Source organism: Vitis vinifera, chromosome 18 (assembly GCF_030704535.1).
Source record: "Vitis vinifera cultivar Pinot Noir 40024 chromosome 18, ASM3070453v1".
Classification (NCBI taxonomy): domain Eukaryota; kingdom Viridiplantae; phylum Streptophyta; class Magnoliopsida; order Vitales; family Vitaceae; genus Vitis; species Vitis vinifera.
In genome coordinates, this window is record NC_081822.1 from 13385018 (window position 1) to 13405203 (window position 20186).

General features: G+C 32.4%; 1 protein-coding gene across 1 annotated transcript; it reads right to left on the bottom strand.

Annotated features, from left to right (window-relative positions):
* Positions 1-10013: 10013 nt before the first annotated feature.
* LOC100247121 (bidirectional sugar transporter SWEET1) lies at positions 10014-12533 on the bottom strand. Its single transcript, XM_002265800.5, has 6 exons — positions 12095-12533; positions 11931-11967; positions 11377-11472; positions 10672-10951; positions 10456-10575; positions 10014-10363 (listed from the first exon to the last, which is right to left on the bottom strand). The coding sequence occupies exons 1-6, from the start codon at positions 12135-12137 to the stop codon at positions 10193-10195; spliced, it is 747 nt and encodes a 248-aa protein (XP_002265836.1). The 5' UTR covers positions 12138-12533; the 3' UTR covers positions 10014-10192.
* Between the last annotated feature and the right edge of the window lie 7653 nt (positions 12534-20186).

The following is a 20186-nucleotide window of genomic DNA, read 5'->3' on the forward strand; positions in this document are numbered from 1 at the left end:
TCATGTTTATTTACTTTTGTTGTCTTCTGATCAATGGAAAGGAATCCAGGCAGTGAAGAAGGATCCACAAAAAAACTGAATTGGCATTAAATTGTTGACTAAGGGGAATATTGGTTTTGGAATGGACTTTATTTGGATATAAACTCAAAGTTGAATTGACATTGGATTTGTGAAAGCAGAAAAAACCTGCCATGTGGAAGGTGAGTTTTATTTTTCAAGGCCGAACGCATCTGCCACAGGGGTGAGTTTTAAATGCGGGGCTGAATGCATCAACCATGCATTAGGTAAGCTTTAATCGGCCAAGCAGAGCACATCCAACATGTCTGAGTTGAGCTTTAATTGGCCAAGGCAGAATGCATCCGCCATACCTTTAGTCATGCTTTAACCAGCGAAAGGCAAGCTATGCTTAAGGTGAGATTTGTATATTTATTTATTGATAATGGAGAAAGCCCACTGTGGCAGGGTCCAAGGTAAGGCCCTTTGGACCCATCCATGGTTTCCAAACTCTTGGGAGGCTGACTGCACCCGCCATAGCCAGTTTTGAGTAATCCATGGATTCCCAATGGAAAGAATAGAACCTCAAAACTGTACGTCTATATATACCACACATCTTGACACTCGCCCTTACCATTGAGCCATGCCATGATTGGTGAGATTTAGGTGATAAGGGTAGAAAATATCCGCCATGCATGAGCTAAGCAATAATCGGCCCAAGAAGAATGCATCCAACACACCTAAGGTGAGCTTTAATTGACGGAAGGAAGAACACATCCGCTACCCCCAAGGAGAGCTTTAACTGGTTAGGGCAAAACATATATACCATACTTAAAGGGTGAGCTACGATTGGTAAAGGCAAAGTGCATCTGTGTGATCCTGCATTTTCACATGCAGTTTCACTCGATGGCAAGACTCGACTTTTGTTTCTGAAAAACCAATTTTATAAATAACGGAGTCGCCACTTATTTCCATTTTATTTTTTAAAAATGGCAAACAAAATAAGAAATAAAAATCCAAAAAAATGATTCATTTTCTTTAGAAAGGTTTGTCTTTGAAAACCAGAGTCTAATAATGGTGTGTTTATTATTCAAGGAAGAAATTTATTTTACTTTATATTTTAAAACGAGGATTTAATAATTTTGTTTCAAATTATGATTAATGATAAGTTCGAACAATTAGAAAACCTTAAGTTACAAATTCAGAGGTTTATGTTATTACATCAAAAGTTTTGTAATTTATCCTCCAAGAAGCTCCCGAGGAAGAATCAAAGACTACAAGTTGATGAATTACAATGATTTGCTTGGATAGTAATCTATATGTGTCATGGGCAAAAGGACGGGTCTACAATTTGCCATGTTTAAGGTTAGATTTAATTAAGGAATACATAACACATCCTCCACACCTTAAGTGAGCTTTAATTAGCAATAGTAGGATGCATCTCTCATGCCAAAGGTAAGCTTTATTTTGCTAAGGCAAAACGCATTCGACACTCCTATGGTGAGCTTTAAATGACACATGTAGAATGTAGAATGTAGAATGTATTAACCATGCTTAAGGAGAACTTTAATTAATGAAAGCAGAATGCATCCGCAGCATCTAAGTTGAGCTTTAATTGATAAAGATATAACTCATTTACCTTATCCGATGTAAGATTTAACTTGCAATGGTAAAATGCATCCATCAAGTCTAAGGTGAGAATTAATCAATTATTTCTAATTACTTTTATTCCAGAATAGTTCTTTATTATTCTTCTTTGGATTGTGCGAATGAAATCACCACTATAAGAGACTAAAAAGTTATCTTGAGGTGTAAAACATGAAAACCTAGGGTTAGAGCCACGGGAAAATAATGGGTAAAATTGGACTAAAAATGGAATAAATGAATGGTTGAAGCATAATAAATGAAAACATAGATATCCTTTGATGCTAATTTGAATTAAGGGATGGTACAATAACTTATTCCTTGATACTAGAGATTGTTAGTAATTTTTTATCCCTAATTATTTGAGGTTTTGTTATTGTTATCTACCTTAAAATAAACATACATAGAGTGGTAAAGGTCTAAATCCAAAACCTAAACCCAGATTTCATATCAATTCATCTATTTGGTATTTTAGCAATGAAATCAAATATTAAAAGTTAGGATACATATGCAACCCTAAGTTATAGAACTCAGATTGATCTTGTTTGACCTCACATTCTACATATCCTAAGACTATCTAAAATTGATACCCTTGTTTTGCTTGAGGCCCTATACCTAGAGTTGGATTGTGGAGCCCTCAATCTTGAATCATTTGAATTAGAAATCAATAACTCTTTTGCAATTTAATTAGGTTTATTTTCGTAAATTTAATTTTATTCTAATAAATTTTTACACATTCTCAATTCAAGAAATTAGGCAAAAAATAATTATTTAGACCTAATTTGATAACTTCCCTAGGTTAGTTCTTGAGAACGATATTTGAAGTACCACAGAAGCTGTAGTGACTCTTTCTTTTGTTTTTTTTTTTTCTTGGCTAGAGTTGTTATGTAATTTAGGCTTTGTAGTTTCAACAACAAATCGTGGTCAAGAAAGTCTACCCTTGATGTGAACTTTAAGTAACAAAGGAAGAATACATTTGTCATATCTAAAGTGAGCTTTAATTGACAAAGGCATAACTCATTTGCCTCATTTAAAGTAAGATTTAATTTGAAATGACATAACACATCCATCAAACCTAAGGTGAGCATTAATTAGTGAAGGCAGGATGCATCTACTACACTTGAGGTAAGCTTTAGTTGGTGAAGGTAGAATGCATCCACTAATTGTCGAGGGAATAACACAACAATTATAATTAAGGTAAGCTTGAATCGACAAAGGTGGAGCGCATTTGCTACAGTTGTGTTGATATTTAATTGGTGAAGACAAGATACATCCACCACAACTAAGGTGAGATTTAATTAGTAAAGGCAACACGCATTTGCTACTCTTGAAGTAAGCTTTAATTGTTGAAGGCAAAATGCATCTATCACATCTGAGATAAACTTTAATTAATGAAGGTAGAAAGTATTTGACACGTTTGAGGTGAGTTTTAATTGACGAATACTAAATTCATTCACCTCATTTAAGGTAAAATTTAATTAGCAATGACAAAACTCATCCATCAAGCCTAAGGTGAGCTTTAATTGGCGAAGACAGAGCACATCCACCATGCTTGAGGTGAGTTTAATTAGCAAAGATAGAACACATTGTCACATCTGTGGTGAGCTTTAATAGTTGAATAAAAAATGCATCTGCCATGCCTAAGGTGAGCTTTAATTAGCATTAGCAGAACTCATACATCATGCCGAAAATAAGATTTAATTGGCAAAGGCAGAGCGCATTCACCATGCTTGATGTGAGCTTTAATAGACAAAAACATAACTCATTCACCTTACCTAAGGTAAGATTTAATTGGCAATGGCAAAACACATCCACCAAGCCTAAGGTGAGATCTAATTGGCAAAGGTAGAATCCATTCACCAACGTGAGTTTTAATTAGCAAAGGTAGAATGTAACTATTAGGCTGTGGTTTGCTTTAATAGGTGAAGGCAAAATGCATCTACCACACTTGAGATGAACTTTAATTGACAAAAGTAGAACACATCCACTACTCTTGAGGTAAACTTTAATTGGTAAAGGCATAACACATTTACCACACTTATGGTGAGGATTATTAAGCAAAGGCAAAATGCATTTGCTATGCCTGAGGAGCTTTAATTATCAAAGGCAAAACTCATATACCTTGCTTGAGGTCAAATTTAATAGGCAATGATAGAACACATTCGTCGTAATTAATAAAAGCATAATCCATCTACCATGTCTTAAGTGAGCTTTAATAGACAAAGGTAGAACTTATTCACCTTGTTTGAGCTAAGATTTAATTGACAAAATGCATCTACGAAGTCTAAGTTGGGCTTTAATTGGCAAAGGCAAAATGCATATGTCACGCTTGAGTTTTAATTAGAAAAGCCAAAACACATCCACCATGTGTATGATGAGCATTAATAAGTGAATGTTAATTGACAAACACATAACTCATCCACCAAGCCTAAAGTGAGCTTTAATTGGCAAAAATAGAACTTATTTTCTATGCATGAAATGAGCTTTAATTAGCGAAGACATAACACATCCACCATACTTAGGGTGAGCTTTAATTAACAAATGCAGAACACATCCACCATGCCTATGTGAGCATAAATTGGTGAAGGCATAATGCATCCACTACACCAAAGGAGAGTTTAATTGACTAAGGCGGACACATCTACAATGCTTGTGATGAGCTTTTATAAGAGGAGGTGGAACACATATGTCGTGTCTCCTAAGGTGAACTTTAATTGGCGAAGGAAAAATGCATATGCCACACCTATGGTGAACTTTAATTAGTGAAGGCATAATGCATCTATCACGCATGAGGTGAGCTTTAATTAGCTAAGGCTAAATAAATATACCACACCTATGATGAGCTTTAATTGGATAAGGCAGAACACATCCATTATGCATAAGGTGAGATTTAATTAATGAAATTAAAACTCATTTGCCTCATTTGAGGTAAAATTTAATTGCTAATGGTAGAACATGTTAGGATACTTTATGCTATTTTTAGTTGTTGGTAATTTTGTTTCTTTTTATTCTGGCAAAGAATCCTTTTTAGATAGTAACTTATTCTTCATGAAAGATTGAAGGTTGTTGTTCACTCAATCAGATTGTCATAAGTATGAAAAAGTTTGCGTAGTGACAGGTTAGTATTTGAAAGGTTATCTATTAGATCGGTTTCAAAAGCTTGAGTTAAAATGTTTTAAAACTTATTTTTAGTAAAATAGGAGCACTCAATTGTTGGCTAAAGCGCTTGAGCATTGAAGCCACCACTCAAGAGCTTAAATAAGCGCTCAAGCACTTAAGGCACTCAAGTGGTGGATAAATCTACTCGAGTGCTTGTGTCGAGAATTGTCATATTCTGGTAATTCAATTTTTGGAAATTCAAGATTTTATTTTTAAGAAAATTCAATTTATGATCCTTTAGGTCTTTGGACCTATATATACCCTACCTAAACTAACATGTTTCAAGGTTCAATGTTTTTTTTTTTTTTTTTGTTGAGAAAAACCATAACTTGTTCTATTGTTCCCTAAAGCTCTTCACAAATTGTTTAACAAATTTTAGGTTGTTAGAGAGGCATGCATTCCCTTAGAGGCTAAGGCAATTCATTAAAGCACTCAAGGTCTTGTATCCTAGACATAGATTATGATATAGGTACTGGAGAGTCAATCTTAGGTAGCATCTACTAAGTAAAACTATGTATTTTGATCTTGTATAGTGAATTATAAATTTGAGGTTGTATACCTCGTGGTTTTTTATCTTCACAGTTAGTGTGGGGTTTTCCACATAAAAATCTATTCTCTCTTTTGTATTGGTTAATTTTTTTTATCATTCCAAATTTCTTACACGGATTAATTGTTATAAAAAGTATTAAATCATTATCAAATGATTAATTGGATAAAAATTTCCAACCCTTATATTAAAATATTTGAAATTCACCCATTCACCCCCTCTGGGTGTTATCTTACTAGACAATCGGCTTTCCAAAACACATCGACTATGCCTGGAGTGAGCATTAATTAGTAAAGGCATAATGCATCTACCATGCCTAAGGTGAGCTTTAGTTTGTGAAGGTAGAATGCATATGTCATACATGTGGTGAGCTTTAATTGTTAAGGGAAGAACGTAACAACTGTGTTTGAGGTGAGATTTAATTAACAAAAATAACATGCATTTGCCATGCCAACATTGATCTACAATCGATGAAGGTAAAATGCATCTGTCACATCTAAGGTGAGATTTAATTGGCGAAGGCAACAGACATCTACCATTCCCGAGGTAAGCTTTAATTGGTAAAGACAAAACATATCAATCACGTTAAATTAAATTTTAATTAACAAAGGCAAAATGTATTCGCCACATTTGAGGTGAACTATAATTGGTAGAGGCAGAACACATCCGCTATACCTTAAGCGAGCTTTAATTGAAAAGAACATAATGCATCTATTATGTTTATTTTGAGCTTTAATTAACAAAGGCAAAACATATTTGCCATGCTTGTGGTGAGCTTTAATTGGCGAAAGGAGAGAGTTTCCACCACACTTGAGGTAAGTTTAATTAACGACGACAAAACACATCTGCCACACTTGTGGTGAGCTTTAATAAGCAGATATCGAACACATCCACTACCTTTTTCCTTTTTATTTTCTTATTGAAAAAAAGTCCATTATCCATTTGGATTGTTTAAATTGAAAGGCTTTTATCCAACAACTAGTAGAAAAAAAAATTTAATCATGAAATATTTGTGCCTACAAAAATATTCTTGTTTTGAAATGCAAACCCAAAATTATAGATGTACCTCAAATAAACAAATGTATCAAAATAGCTTTGATATTATGTTACGAAGAATGAGTTATTTGATCAAATGATGAAATAGCTCCTAATTTGTAAATCTCATCATTTTTTAAACTTTTTTTTTTTTTATAAAAATATTATCACTTTTTTCTTTTAAAAATAGTATTTTACAAAGAAATGACATATATAAATACAGTTTAAAAATGAAGGAATTAAAATTAAAGGCCACTCAATCAATCAAAGTAGAAATTGAAATAAATAAATTGATTTCCCATTTTAACATATTCATCCATTCATTAATCTCGCTTTTTATTTTGTTTTTTTTCTTTTCTATTAAAATTTTAAGGTAAAGACAATAGGTTTATATTTGGGACGAAAATAATAAAATCACTGAAGACCTATTCCCATTAAAATACTGGACAATTTATTTATTTATTTATTTTTATAAAAACATTAACACTATTCACATTAAATATATATATATATATATATATATATATATAATTTAAACGACTTTGGATCGAGCATGACCACATAAGCAACAACTTTGGATCAAGTACAAGTTCTTCACTTGGAGTCTTCTACTTCTTCTTCATACTTCGTATGCAACTCCGACCAACCTTCACTATTGCCTCACTACCTCCAATATGACTACCTTTTTCTTCAAAATCAGCATTGCTGATAAGAGCATAATTTTTTTTTTAAAAAAAAGAACCAATTTTGAGGAAATGCAGAAGAGAAACCAAACTTTACTATTGTCTCACTATTTACAGCATGGTCACCCTCTTCTTCAAAACCACCATTGTTGACAGGAGCATAAAAAAAATAAAAAATAAAAATAAAACAATTTTTGAGGGAATGGAGTAGAGAAACCAAGCTTCACTATAGCTTCACTACCTCTTACACGCTAGAAGAGGGCGAGAAAGAGTGGATGACCGACTACCTTTTTCTTTTCTTATTGAAAAAAAATATCCATTATCCATTTGGATGGCTTGGATTGAAAGGCTTTTATCCAACAACCAATAAAACTTGGTGTAATGGTATTGAATGGGTATTATAGAATTTTCCAACGAAATATTTATGAAAAAACATTTGATAACTCTGAGAGGACGTAGGTCTTTTCAATAACTTAGAGTTTGTTCAAAAAACATTTAAGAGATTTTGGAAATGATAACACAAGTTAGGGTGTTTTTTAAATGAGGGAATCCAACTCTAAAAACACATTTAGATAGGGTATATACCTAAGAGCCTAGAGGGTTAGAAATATTTTTTTTTAAAAAAAATATATAAAATCTCAACTTTCCAAAAATTAATTAAGACATTTTAGCTCAATTTTAAAACTTTTTATCCAACCCAATCTTATAAAAAAAACTAACTTGTCTTTACTCAAACATTTTCAAACTTACTTGTGTTGGTTTGGTTGATTAAACAACATCCTTGAATTTTTAATGGATAGTAAGTTACTATCTAAAAAGATCTTATGCTAAAAATGAAAAGGAACAAAATTGACAACAATAAAAACAAGACATAATGTCCTAATACTTCTTTCACTTGGATTTCAAGGTCTCAATGGACCTCTACAATATCTTTAAATAATCATCCTACTTGAGGTTTTTTCTCTCACAATGAGTAAATAAGAAATAATTTAATGCTTTCAATCATAGAGAAAAGTTTAGCCGTTAATACAAATAGAAGTTAGGATAGATTTAAAGGTCCATTAAAGGAATCGCAAGTGAGAAATCATCGCACTCTAAAAAAAGATCTTTCAATGAAAGAAAAAAAAGTTTTTTTTTTTTAATTGAATACAATTGTTCTCTTATCAATAAATGCTCTAAAATTATTCAATTCATAGGTTTATAGTTTGGGGACCCTAAAAGTTACAAAAAGGCGACTTGTTCAATAAGTTCACTAATCGTTGGAGTTTTTGAGCTCAACAAATAATGCAATCAACCCTTAAACGGTTGAGGTTATGCCTTAACCAGCTACACCATGGCTACTAGAGAGATGATACAAAAGTACCCTCGATTGATCTAGCTTAACTGACTTAGCTTATTTTTAACCTCCTCGATTGTTTGCACTTAAAAGTGCTTAAAAACCTCAATTCGAGGTCTAAAACCTCCAATAATTTCGATAACTCTTCTTAAAACTTTTTTTAAAAAAATTAGAAATTATTTAACTTAAGATTTTAATTGAATTGAAACAAAGATTCATCTAAATCTTTGATAAAAATAATCGTTTTAAGCTTGGGTAAAAATGAACATAAATTTTTAAGTGCATGAGAAATAGTTTAGACTTAAGTGCACTAACACATACCATCTTACAATATATCTGAGATCATTTTAAGTTTTCAAGGATTCAAGTCTTCATGAAATTTATATTTTTTTTTATAATTACTTAAGTTTTTTTTTAATAAAAAAGATTTAATAATAAATTTGAAAAACTTAACTTGATTTGAACCATTAGTATCATTAACTTGTTTTGTTATCATTAGAACCGATTAGAAGAACCTTTAGGCTAAGAGCATTGACAAAATAATAATAACAATAATAATAATTGCCTTATTTTAAATTAATTAATTAATTATTTATTTATTTTTTCTACTTTTTTCATTTCTCTTTCAATTTTTCAAAATGTTACTTTTATTACTTTATTTTTATTATTTTATCCAAAAGTTACGAGTTCCCATGGAAGAACTTGGATGATGAGGAGAAGAAAACATTTATCTATTTTGGTGAACTTCATTTTAAATTATATCTTTAGTTTTCCTTTTTTTTTTTTTTTGTTTTGTTTTTTTAACTTTTGAAATGTTTTTATACTTCCATTATTATCACTATTTTCACTTTATAGAGTTTTTAAGTTTTTATTTTCCACTTGGAATATTTACTTTATATCTTTGTTTAAAATCATCTATATTAAAAATTTTCTCACTTTTATAATAATAATAATAACATTTCATTTCATTCGAAAAGCTTTGAATTCATAATATATTATCAAAATTGAAAATTTGTTAAAAATCTTGACAAGGGTCAAATTGGCTGGGTTGGGCTGACCAAATGCATGTCTAATCTAACCCAGCCTTTGGGCTTACTTTTAATCTTTGAGGTGGCCCGTGGGCTTAGGTTAGGAGAACTTTGGGACAATTTTCATTCTCAAAATGAAGCACTTGAAACAGTAAATTAATTCTATTAGATAAAACTTACTAAAACTCTATAATTTTTTAATAATTTTTGCCTAAAAAATTAACTAGAGTATTATTATAAACAATAATTCCATTCTTTAATGGATATTTTGAGTTGTTGGACACATTGGCGGAGTCAGAAATGTAAATGTAGGGCGGGGGGAGGGGGGAAATATGTCTTCAAGATGCAATTTTGGCTCCATGGTCAAGTCTTTTTTACCTTTAAATTTGGTTTTTCATGGAGGCACTTGCCCACGGGCATATGCTGCCTCCGCCAGTGGTCGGACAAAGAAAACATTTATGTCTGTAATTGTTGCAAGGTGCGTTGTGGGCCGGCCCTTTACCCTTTGGCTTGTCTGATACTCAAAATTCAGTCACAACCCCCATCATAGCCCATCTCCGTATAAGATCGGACCAACAAAGCGAAAATCAGTCAAACATTCTACTTGTGTATTATGGTAGCCCATTTGAGGCTTGGTCATTAGACATTCGAGATACAGCAGAAAGGCAACGCTAAACCAAAAAAGGAAAAAAGGCAAAAAAGTCACTAGTAATTGAAACAAAGCCCAGGAAGTCCAGGTTTGTTGACCCTGTCCGCCCATGTGGCTCTACACGTTTCCATTTTGCGCCCTGGATTGCTTCTCTTGCTGGGGCTTCCCAAGCTCCATGTCCACCGGCTTGTCTGCAGCGGCCAGATTCTTGGACTTGCCTTTTTTGCAGTAGATGGCGTACAGTATCAGCTGCATCGCCCCTAGGCCGCACCCAAAGCCGTTCGGCACCTGCAGCACCATATAATGTCCCGCTTGATTAAACTACAAATTGGGTAATTCCCCACCACATAGGCAAACCTCGACAAGGACCAAGCGCTTACCGCGACAAAGGGGTCTTTACCGAGTAGGCCAAAGACAAACCAGGAAGTACCGCAGAGGAACACGAACAGTGATAAGAAGAAGGGCATGTACTCTACACTCTTTGTTTTGATCACCATTCTCTGCAATTACATAATAATCAGGGAGTTTAATCCCATCCAATCCAGTCTGTCTTATTCAAGAGACTACTAAAGAAAAAGGGAGTAAACTGAGCTTACCATGATGGACAGAGGTGATGCATACATGATGATGGAGAAAATGGTGGCGGCCAAACCACAGAAGAGCTTCCTGCTATGGCCATGTAAGGCGAAGAGGGAGACGAAGACGACGACCCCAAACACAGAAAGCACGAAGATGAATAGGCCTAGTATCTTAGCCCTCTCCTTCTTGATTGAGTATGCGATGAAGATGAGCACATATATGATTTCAATGGCTGCTCCAGTGCCATTGATGGTGGACACCAGTATGTTGTTCTTTGATACAAATGGAAGGCCATACCTGTTTGATTCATAGAGGGTAACTCAGAAAGTATAATGGAGCCTTCCATACTGAAGGGCGTGCCAGAGAAATTCAAAGGAATAGGATGAAATATTGTTCTTAGAGATAGCCTTTCCAAACATATGATTACATCATTCAGAGATCAATTTAAGAATCTACAGAATTCTAAAATAATTTCCCAAGTTTTCTCTAGTTTTGTCCAGTAGCATAGAGAAATGAACAGAGGGAATTATGTCATTTTACCATGTTTCCCGGGGTACCCACCGATCAAAAACCCCCGGGGTTTATGGTAGGCTGGTGATCGCTTGACAGAAACGACCCCATTTCATAAAGAAAAGAGAATCCAGTGAAGGTCTAGACCCAGAAAATCAGATGGGTAAAAAGGGCATTAAGATAAAGGAGCACTAAAAGCAGAGGAGGCTTACCAAGCAGAGAGAAGGCAGTTGAGCAAGGTCATGACGTACGGTATTCCTGAGAACTGCTCCGTAGATTTGCTTTTAATGATTCTCTTGAAAGTAATCCTAAAAAAAGAAAATATTTCAATTAAAGTTAAATGATTCTGAAGAAGTTTGATGGGGATAGAAAACTGAAGTTGGAAGCTGTTTGATCTTTTATCTGTTCCCATATCCGGGAAGTGCTTTAAGAAGTGGGAAAACTATACTTGGAGAAATGAAAACCCATTTCAGGAGAGGTTGGAAGAGGAAAATTTGGATGGTAGCTCTGCGTTTAGTTGGTAAAAAAAATGGAAGAAAAGATCTGAGTTTGCCGATTGTCTGAAGTGGGAATGAAGGAACAGAAACGAAAGGAAAAGAAAAGAAAAGAAAATCACTTATGTCATCCTCATCTGTATATATATATAGCTGGTATCATTCACCAACTTTCTTGATGAACTAGAGCCCCTTTGAGCCCAACTTTTGAAAACGCAAAAGAACAAGAATCACAGGAAGAGAGAGAGAGAGAGAGAGCCTTCTCTACTTACAGTGGAGCCAAGAAGAGGAACAGAGCGGTAGCATTTCCTGTTTCAAATAATTCAAAGATCAAAAACAAACCAAGAAAAGGCAGAAAGAAAACAAGGGTAAAAAAAAAAAATCTAAACAAGAACAAAGCTGATGACTATCTTGATGGAAATAAAAAAATACCCACCAAAAATCCCAAACGTGAAATGAAGAGCATGATGAGCATCCATCCTTCACAATCCAACAAGAACCAAGACCAGGAAAATGCTTTTTCAAGAAAGCGCCAGAGACCCAAAATTCAAGAACAAAAGGTGGTGAGAGCAGCAGCAGGAGGAAGGCCCAGCTATATATAATGAGAAAAAATAACTATGGGAGGTGGGATTAGCTTCGCTCTAGCACGCGGTAAATACAGAAATCATCCTTATCCTAAAAGCCCATTTAGTAACAAGACTTGTCTCTTCCCCACAGCATTGAATGCGCAAACAAAATGGTAGGTGATGGAATCAGAAAGAGAGGTGAAAAGTGGAATGTGAAAATGGTGATGGGTGGTGGTTTACTTAGAGGTTGGTGGTTTGAGTGAAAGAGGTTTCCTAGTCATACGTGTGGAGAAGTGCTTTTCAGTTAGGTTTGAAGGCTTGGACTGTTTGTCTTTTTCCTACAAACTACCATTTCATTGCCGGGATGTCTCCACTCTTTTTAGCATGAATCTTTTCAATTCTAGTCTCATTTTTTCATTTATTTCTTCAATATTTTGAAATTTTCTCTTAGATTCCGTAAGATACCCCACCATTTCAAATATTAAAAAAAATAAAAATGTGTGCCTACCATTTTTGAATCATTAATTAATGGTAAGATTTGTTGTAAAATTTTTAAAGCATTTTTCAAAAGATAATTGATAAATTTATACGTTTTTGCCTCGGGAGGTTCTGTCTTTTATATAAAATTTATTACTAGTTTTTATTTTTTTAAAACAAAAATTAAAAATATAATCGAACAAATTAAATTATTGAATTTTTTTTTTCTAATGCTTTGAACCATTCAAATGAATGATAGAAAACAAATCACTTTTGAATCATAGATATTTTCAGATAATCCATAAATAGTATGTTAAGATAAGAAACAAAGTCACTTTAAGTCGACTCTAAGAAAAATAAGTCACCTCATAGGCCGAATTCAAAGACTACTCTTTTTCAATTTTCATACACAAGATGGCAAGATGAGAAATTATTTATAGGTAAAATAGATAAAGACTGAATTAGTGAATTTTTTTTTTTCACTTTTTAAAAAAGAGTGAATTATTATTATTTTTTAAAATCCCATAAATAGAAAATTAGGGGAGAAAAGACTAATCATTATATGTCAAATCTATGAAAAAAAACCAAATTCAAGAATACTTTTTTTTCTTAAATAAATGAAATTTAAAATGAGTATAGTATTATTTATTTATTTATTTTTTCATTATTCTCTCTAATAGATTTTGCAATTCAAAAGAATAATAAAAAAGTACATTTAATATAATAGGAATTTTTTTAAAAAAATCCCATAAATAGAAAACTAGGGGAGAAAAGACAAATCATTATAGGTCAAATCAAGAAAAAAACCAAATTCAAGAATACTTATTTTTTTTCTTAAATAAATGAAATTTTAAATGAATACATTATTATTATTATTATTTTCATTATTTTCTCTAATAGATTTTGCAATTCAAAAGAATCATAAAAAAGTAAATTTTATATAGTAGGATTTTTTTTAAAAAAAAATTCCCATAAATAGAATATTAGGAAGAAAAAACAAATCATTTTAGGTTAAATCTTTAAAAAAAACAAGTCATTCCATAAATAAATTTAAGATATTGCTTTTCATAAACAAGATGATAATATTTATAAATATGAGGAAAAGTGAGATTTAACTCACTAATGCAAAAAAATATAAAAAAAAATGAACTTAAATTTTATAAGTCATACTAAAAAAAATTTAAAGCTAAAAATATAAAAATAAAAATTAACATTCACTTTGATATATACACTAGTAGAAAATATAGATTCGAGAAAGAGTTGAAAATATAATAGGAGTTGATATTTTATTTTATTTTATTTTATAATTTTTAAGTTTTTTGTTTTAATTGGATTTAATTTTTAAGTATTTTAGTTTTAATTTTTAAAATTTCTTATTTTATTTTTTATTAACTTAACAAAAATTTTATTCAATTTTATTAAAAAAGAAGAAGAAGAAAATGAGTGAATTTATATAATACAACATATAAAATCATTATTAATTAGAGAATTAAATAGATTTTATTTATATCATGGATGATTTTTTTATTATATAATAAAAAATTATAACATATTTATTTGTATAATACTTTTATGAAATTAAGATAATAAATTAATTTTTTGATAATTTTATTTAATATTATGAAGTAAAAGGGTATTTCAAAAAATAATTATTTTCGAATTCATAAAAAATATATGCATTTTAAAATGAATGAAGATAAAACTGATTTATAAAAGTTGAGATTAATTTATTTTTATATTTTTTCAAATTAGCTAGTTAAAACCAGCTCTTTCCTAAATATAATAAAAAAAGTATTAAATTATTTTTATTCAATAAAAGGACATGTGAATTACTAATTTGCCCATTTTATTTTATCTTTACCTTTCAAATTGCAAAAAATAAAATAAAAGGAGTCATAGTATTTTTAATTTGAAGTGGGAAGGAAAATAAGATAAATGGAAACCGAGGAGGTGAAGGATGATGAAGGGATCGAAGTGAAAGAGAAGAAGAGCAAGAAAACAGGATCCGAGGTAGGGTTTGAATTGAATGTGGGATAAGGGCATTTTAGTAATTTCATATATTAAAATTCCAAGGTGCAAGAGGGAATCTTTGGTCCAACTAGAATCCCTATGGCATGGCTGATGTAACAGAGTAGTGTTAAAAAGGCCCCAACAAAAAGGAATTTAAAAAATATTATTAGAAAAGTCTATTTTGAAAAATAAATAAAATTATTTTTTTGGACGATTACATGCTACCCTCTTTAATTTATTTTATTTTCATGCTAAACTCGTCTTTTAAAAAAATGAGTTCAATAAAAGTTCATTTTTAAGCTCAAATTATTATCATTTATATTCAATTCATCTTCTTAAAAGATAATTTTAGACTTTTTTTTTTATTAAATCATTTTATACATATATATATATATATATATATATATATATATATATATATATATATATATATATAACTTTACTTGTACCAAAAAAAAAAAAAAAAAAACATAAAAAAGCGGGCCAATGAGACTCCCCTCTCTTACACATGACCGCACACAACATCATACGGTTAGCCATGACCTATGTGATGGGCAGCAACACATAATCTCCCATTTCTCATTCTGCAGGATGGAGTACACTCCAACAGAAAAACCTCTTCCAAAGGAATGCAATGGCTCTCTTTAACAGAACCCAAAATTTAATTCTACAATCTGAAATAATAATCTGAACAATAGACAAAAAAAAAGAAAAAAAAAAGGATTTCTTCTATGAAAGGCCTACCACCACTTTGGGAATAGAATGTGTGAAGAAGGATGAATCCAATTCCAATTAGAATAGAATCATAAGCTTACCTAAAATATGTTGGCAGCCCTCTAAAATTTTGTAATCTTTTCTTGAATATTTTCGAGATAGTGACAAATGTGGTAGGATATGATATTGTCCTACACTATCTTTATGTAAAGTGTGATGATGATGATGTGATATTGTCTTATTAACGGTGATAACCTTCAACTGAAAGGTAAATGACCTTATACTTTGCATAAGAGGTATGAACATATGATGGTAAAGTCGTAACATATCTTCTTATTGTGCCACCAAAGAAAATCACGGCATATCTTTTGAGATGTCTAAGAATATTTACAAATTGTTTCATCTATAAAATCCTTTTTCTTTGATTGTGGATAAACTTAGAACATATAGCAAATGATAATTACAATACAAATATCTTCACTTTTGTTGAATAGTTTGATTGGATTGAGAAAAAGAAGAATATATGATTGAGGAAGACAATTTATCCATTTTCTTTCTTTATTTTATAATAGCGATATCTAGATGGTTTTAGAACTTCCTAAAAATTACATTTTTATTTATTTATTATTTGGTTGCATCAAGTCGAGTCAACCCTGAAATACATCACCATTATTAACATAAAAGAAACTCTACCAAGAATCTCATGTTAAACCATACAAAGAAATCATGCCTTGAAGGTTTTGCGGAATGCTACCATATAGAATCCGAACTAACCTGAGTTCATTGTGCGTTTGAAGACGGTATGGATCTTCTAAGGGCAACGGAGGGCACCACCTCTTTCATTGTATTCTCTCAGGCAATGGGAGCGGGAGAGAGAGTGGTTGTTTTATTGTGTTCAAAAGATGTGATTAATTCAAAAGACACAAACTTAAGCCATTTTATACCCTCCTGCCTTAGGGACCATACCCATTGGTTATTGGGCTTCACGGGCCTTAGGCCCATCATCTAAAGCCCGTGATGGCATTGGGCTCTACACATTAGGTGACCCATACTCAAGATTAAATAAAAAATTGCATGTTAAAAGATAGCTTAATCCTAAACAATGTTTAATATATTGTCGGTCCACATATATTTTATCAAACCCATGAAGAATGTCACTAAAATATTGTAAAAGTGACTAACAGGATATTCGATAAATCAACTTAATAATTTAATGACTTAATTTAAGTCGTTAAATAGATTAAACATATTTGACAAAATGACTTTAAGTATTAAATCAAAATAATTAATTTATTATCGATCTCAAATCTTTTTTACCTTATTTTCTCATATTATAGAATTATGATTTAGATTCATTACTTATTTTTATAATAATATTTTATAGTTATCTTATGCATCAATAATGCTTAAATATGAATGTTTTATAAATAAATTTATTACTTAAAATTAATGAAAATAATTATGAGTTAAAATGATGAAGATAAATATTAGTTAAATTCACAAGGGTAAATGCATTAATTTAATGATTAAAGTTAGATTTTAAGTGAAATTATTCTTAAATGGTTAACTTAAAGCTTTATTACTTATTTTTTTATTTTAAGTATTAAGGTTGTTTAATAAAATTAATTAAAAATTTATTCTAAATCATCAAATTGACATATTTATCCTTATAAGTTATAACTAGGATAAAGGAGATTGAATAATAATAGAGGTCGTAAAGTAGTGAAAGAAATCATAAAGATAATTAGGACAAATGAGGATAAAAAGATAAAATGAAGATGTTAGACTTAAAAATAAGTTAATTATTTTTACTTATTACTTAAAATTATTTTTGATTTTGAATCGTACCATTAAGTTTTTAAGTCACTTTAAGTTATTAAATTAGTTTATCAAATACGCACTAAAAATGAGAACAATATGAATATGAACAAGGCATAAAATTCGAAAAGACACTTTTTCTATTTTATTATCTTTGTATAATTTATAACAAAAGGAAAAGTTTACAAAAGTATTGGTAAGAATATTGCAAATGAAATTGCTAAAATTCACTCAACCAAGCATTAATGCCCAAACCGCTGCAGTGTGGAAAAGGAATTCATCAGTTAAACCCACCATATTTAAATTGTTGAGAGCTTCAAAGTAGGATCTCAGAAGTGTTGTTTTCTACAGGTTTCTTTTTCTGATCATGTGAGGGCCTCCACTGTGTCACATCCATGCTTTGGCTTTCAGAGCTTGTGAATCCCTCGAGAGGGGAGTAGCCTCCAAAGTTGAATGAGAAGAGGACAAATGATTTGATATTCTTTTTAGGGAAAATAATTAGACTTCCTCCCAACCCACCTGTGTCCACACATTATGCACACATCACTGAAGAAAAAAGAGGCAAATATCAGAACTTCTTTTTCAAAGGTTGGTGGGTTATTCCTTTGAATTTGCATCATTGAGTTTGCTATTAGGATCATTCTTAATATTGCTAAGCTAATCTTTTCACATTCCTATTGGGAAAACCCGCCTTTTCATTAACCTTATCGGATCTTATGCTGATCTTTCAGATGGCTCTCTTTTAATCAGCATCTCTTTCTCCCTTTAGCAAACTAACTATCGATTAGTTCTTTGATTTCAGGATTAGTGTTTTCCCTTTAAGAAAAAAAGGAAAAAGGAAAGAACATGTGCTATTCTCATTCCTTTTCATAGGTAGGTAAGACAAGCTAGGCATGTGTTAGCACTCAGTGAGGATGGTGCTGAGGCCAATGATAGAGAAAGATCACTCCTGCAGATGGACACAGATTGAGTAAGTTCCCTGAATTCAATATCCATGCCTTCAGTTCATTAGCAAAAGTGGTACAATGAAAGCAATGAACCCACAAATTTAGAAAATTATTTTACCTTCTTTTCAAATTATAGGGAATGGGCTTTCTGTATTCTAGTTTCATTTATTAGAAAGTTATGGGAAATGTTAGAAATCATCACATATTTATATGCTTTGTGGTATAAAAAAGATAGACAAGATTAGATGGTCACTCCGCTGATGTAACTCCAGTGGAATTTTTTAAAGAATATTAGCATGTGAGAGGAGCCTAGCCAAGGATACAGACCCATATCTTCATGCAATTTCTAGATGCATTGGGGTTGGGGTCCCAGGCCTAGAGGCATCTTCCATTTCAGTCCAAAACAAGAGCTTGTGAGGGTGTGTCTCCCATCAAATCCTTTGTCATCAATGCCCTCACAGACAACTTCATTTTCATATTGCCACTTCCTCATTCTCAGAATTGACCACCCTCCCTTTCCATCACAAGTAGCCAAGTAGGCACCATTTGGAACCCATATTCTCTGCAAAATCACTAAAGAAAATGCAGGCTTTTCATGGTTATACTAGGAAAGCCTGTTGAGTACTCCAAAGGAAAGAAAATTTTTCTCCAAACAGCCCACCCTCAAAAGGAGATATTGTCTACCCTTGTCACCGTGGCAAAGACCAGAATACCAGGCTCTGTGATAAGGAACCATGAACTTTTAACTTCGAGTGATTGGCAGTGGGTATGTCTGTGCCTCTTGAACTTTTATGATGCCCACCTTTTGGTTTGACAAAATGGAGACCAACCTCAATCAAGTTAGTTCTATGTTTGGGTCTTGGGAAAGTTGGTTCACCCTCAAAATAACATACCTAATTGAATTAAACCATTTTGGTTCTCATCTTGAGAATGATTTTGCCAATAATACCATCATCCACTGCTTAGCTTTTATATAGATTGATCCGAATTTCCCCATTCATTTTGCTTTTTTACAAAAATTTGACAAAACAACAGTCTATGCCAAACTTCCACAATCATGAGGGAGGCTCATGGACTGAAATGTAGTAGGTAAACTAGCCATGGGGGGTAAAGAGCCCTCCTCTCTGTGTTCACTCTACTCATAAGGACCCATCACAGTCATTGTATTATAGGGGGCTGGTATTGAAGTTTTGAAGGCTACACTGCCTTCTTGTGAAGGGCTCTTTAAGTTGAAAGAGCATACAAGGGTCTGTCCTAGCCAAGGTTTGGCCACATACAGAAACCGCAGGCATTAATGATTCTACAGAAGATAGAGATGAAGCTTATGGCCAACAAAATCACGAATACTTTCCGTGTATGGAGCATATATAGTCTTCAAATCAAACTTGTGGACGCAAGCTTAGCTGCCATTAATGAGGTTCTCCTTTCCTCTTATTTTATATTTTTGGGCAATTCTTGGTGCCCTGTGAGCTAGGTCAAGTGCAGATGAAAATTAAGTGACAACAGGTTACTTTTCTTCTCCCTTCTTTATGACTCGTTTGGTAATGAAGCTTAGCCACTTCAACAGGGGGGAAGTTCAGTTTGACATAATTTTGAGCCCAGAGATCCTGAAAGGACCTGAACTTGAAGGTAGGCAGGCATGAACAATGGTCAGAAACCATGTGACAATTGCCAACAAAATCTTTTACGTTGTCCGCGTCTGCATTTTCACTTTCATATCAGCCAAAAGTTGTTGAGTAGGCTGATATGTTCCCCCAGATACGTGAATCAATAGGCTGCTTTCTTCCCATTATTCTAGAGTGTTTTTCCATCTCCTCTCTTTAATTTACTTCGATGTTATACACAAATTCACTTAGTTTTCCAGTGAGGTTATTCAAATGAAAGCCACTTTCTTTCTTCCTTCACATCCCTTGCTGTCAAGGAATCCATATGATGGATTTGAGGGACTTACTTTGTTTGTTTCTGTGTTGTGTTATGGCACAGGTCGTCTTTCTCG

What these genes read in the sequence shown, in the direction of transcription:
- LOC100247121 (XM_002265800.5), bottom strand. Translation starts at nt 12,137, where the DNA reads ATGGATGCTCATCATGCTCTTCATTTCACGTTTGGGATTTTTG. An exon ending in TTCCTCTTCTTGGCTCCACT is followed by an intron (nt 11,473 to 11,930) that starts GTAAGTAGAGAA and finishes TTCTTTTTTTAG; the next exon opens with GATTACTTTCAAGAGAATCA. An exon ending in AACTGCCTTCTCTCTGCTTG is followed by an intron (nt 10,952 to 11,376) that starts GTAAGCCTCCTC and finishes TGAATCAAACAG; the next exon opens with GTATGGCCTTCCATTTGTAT.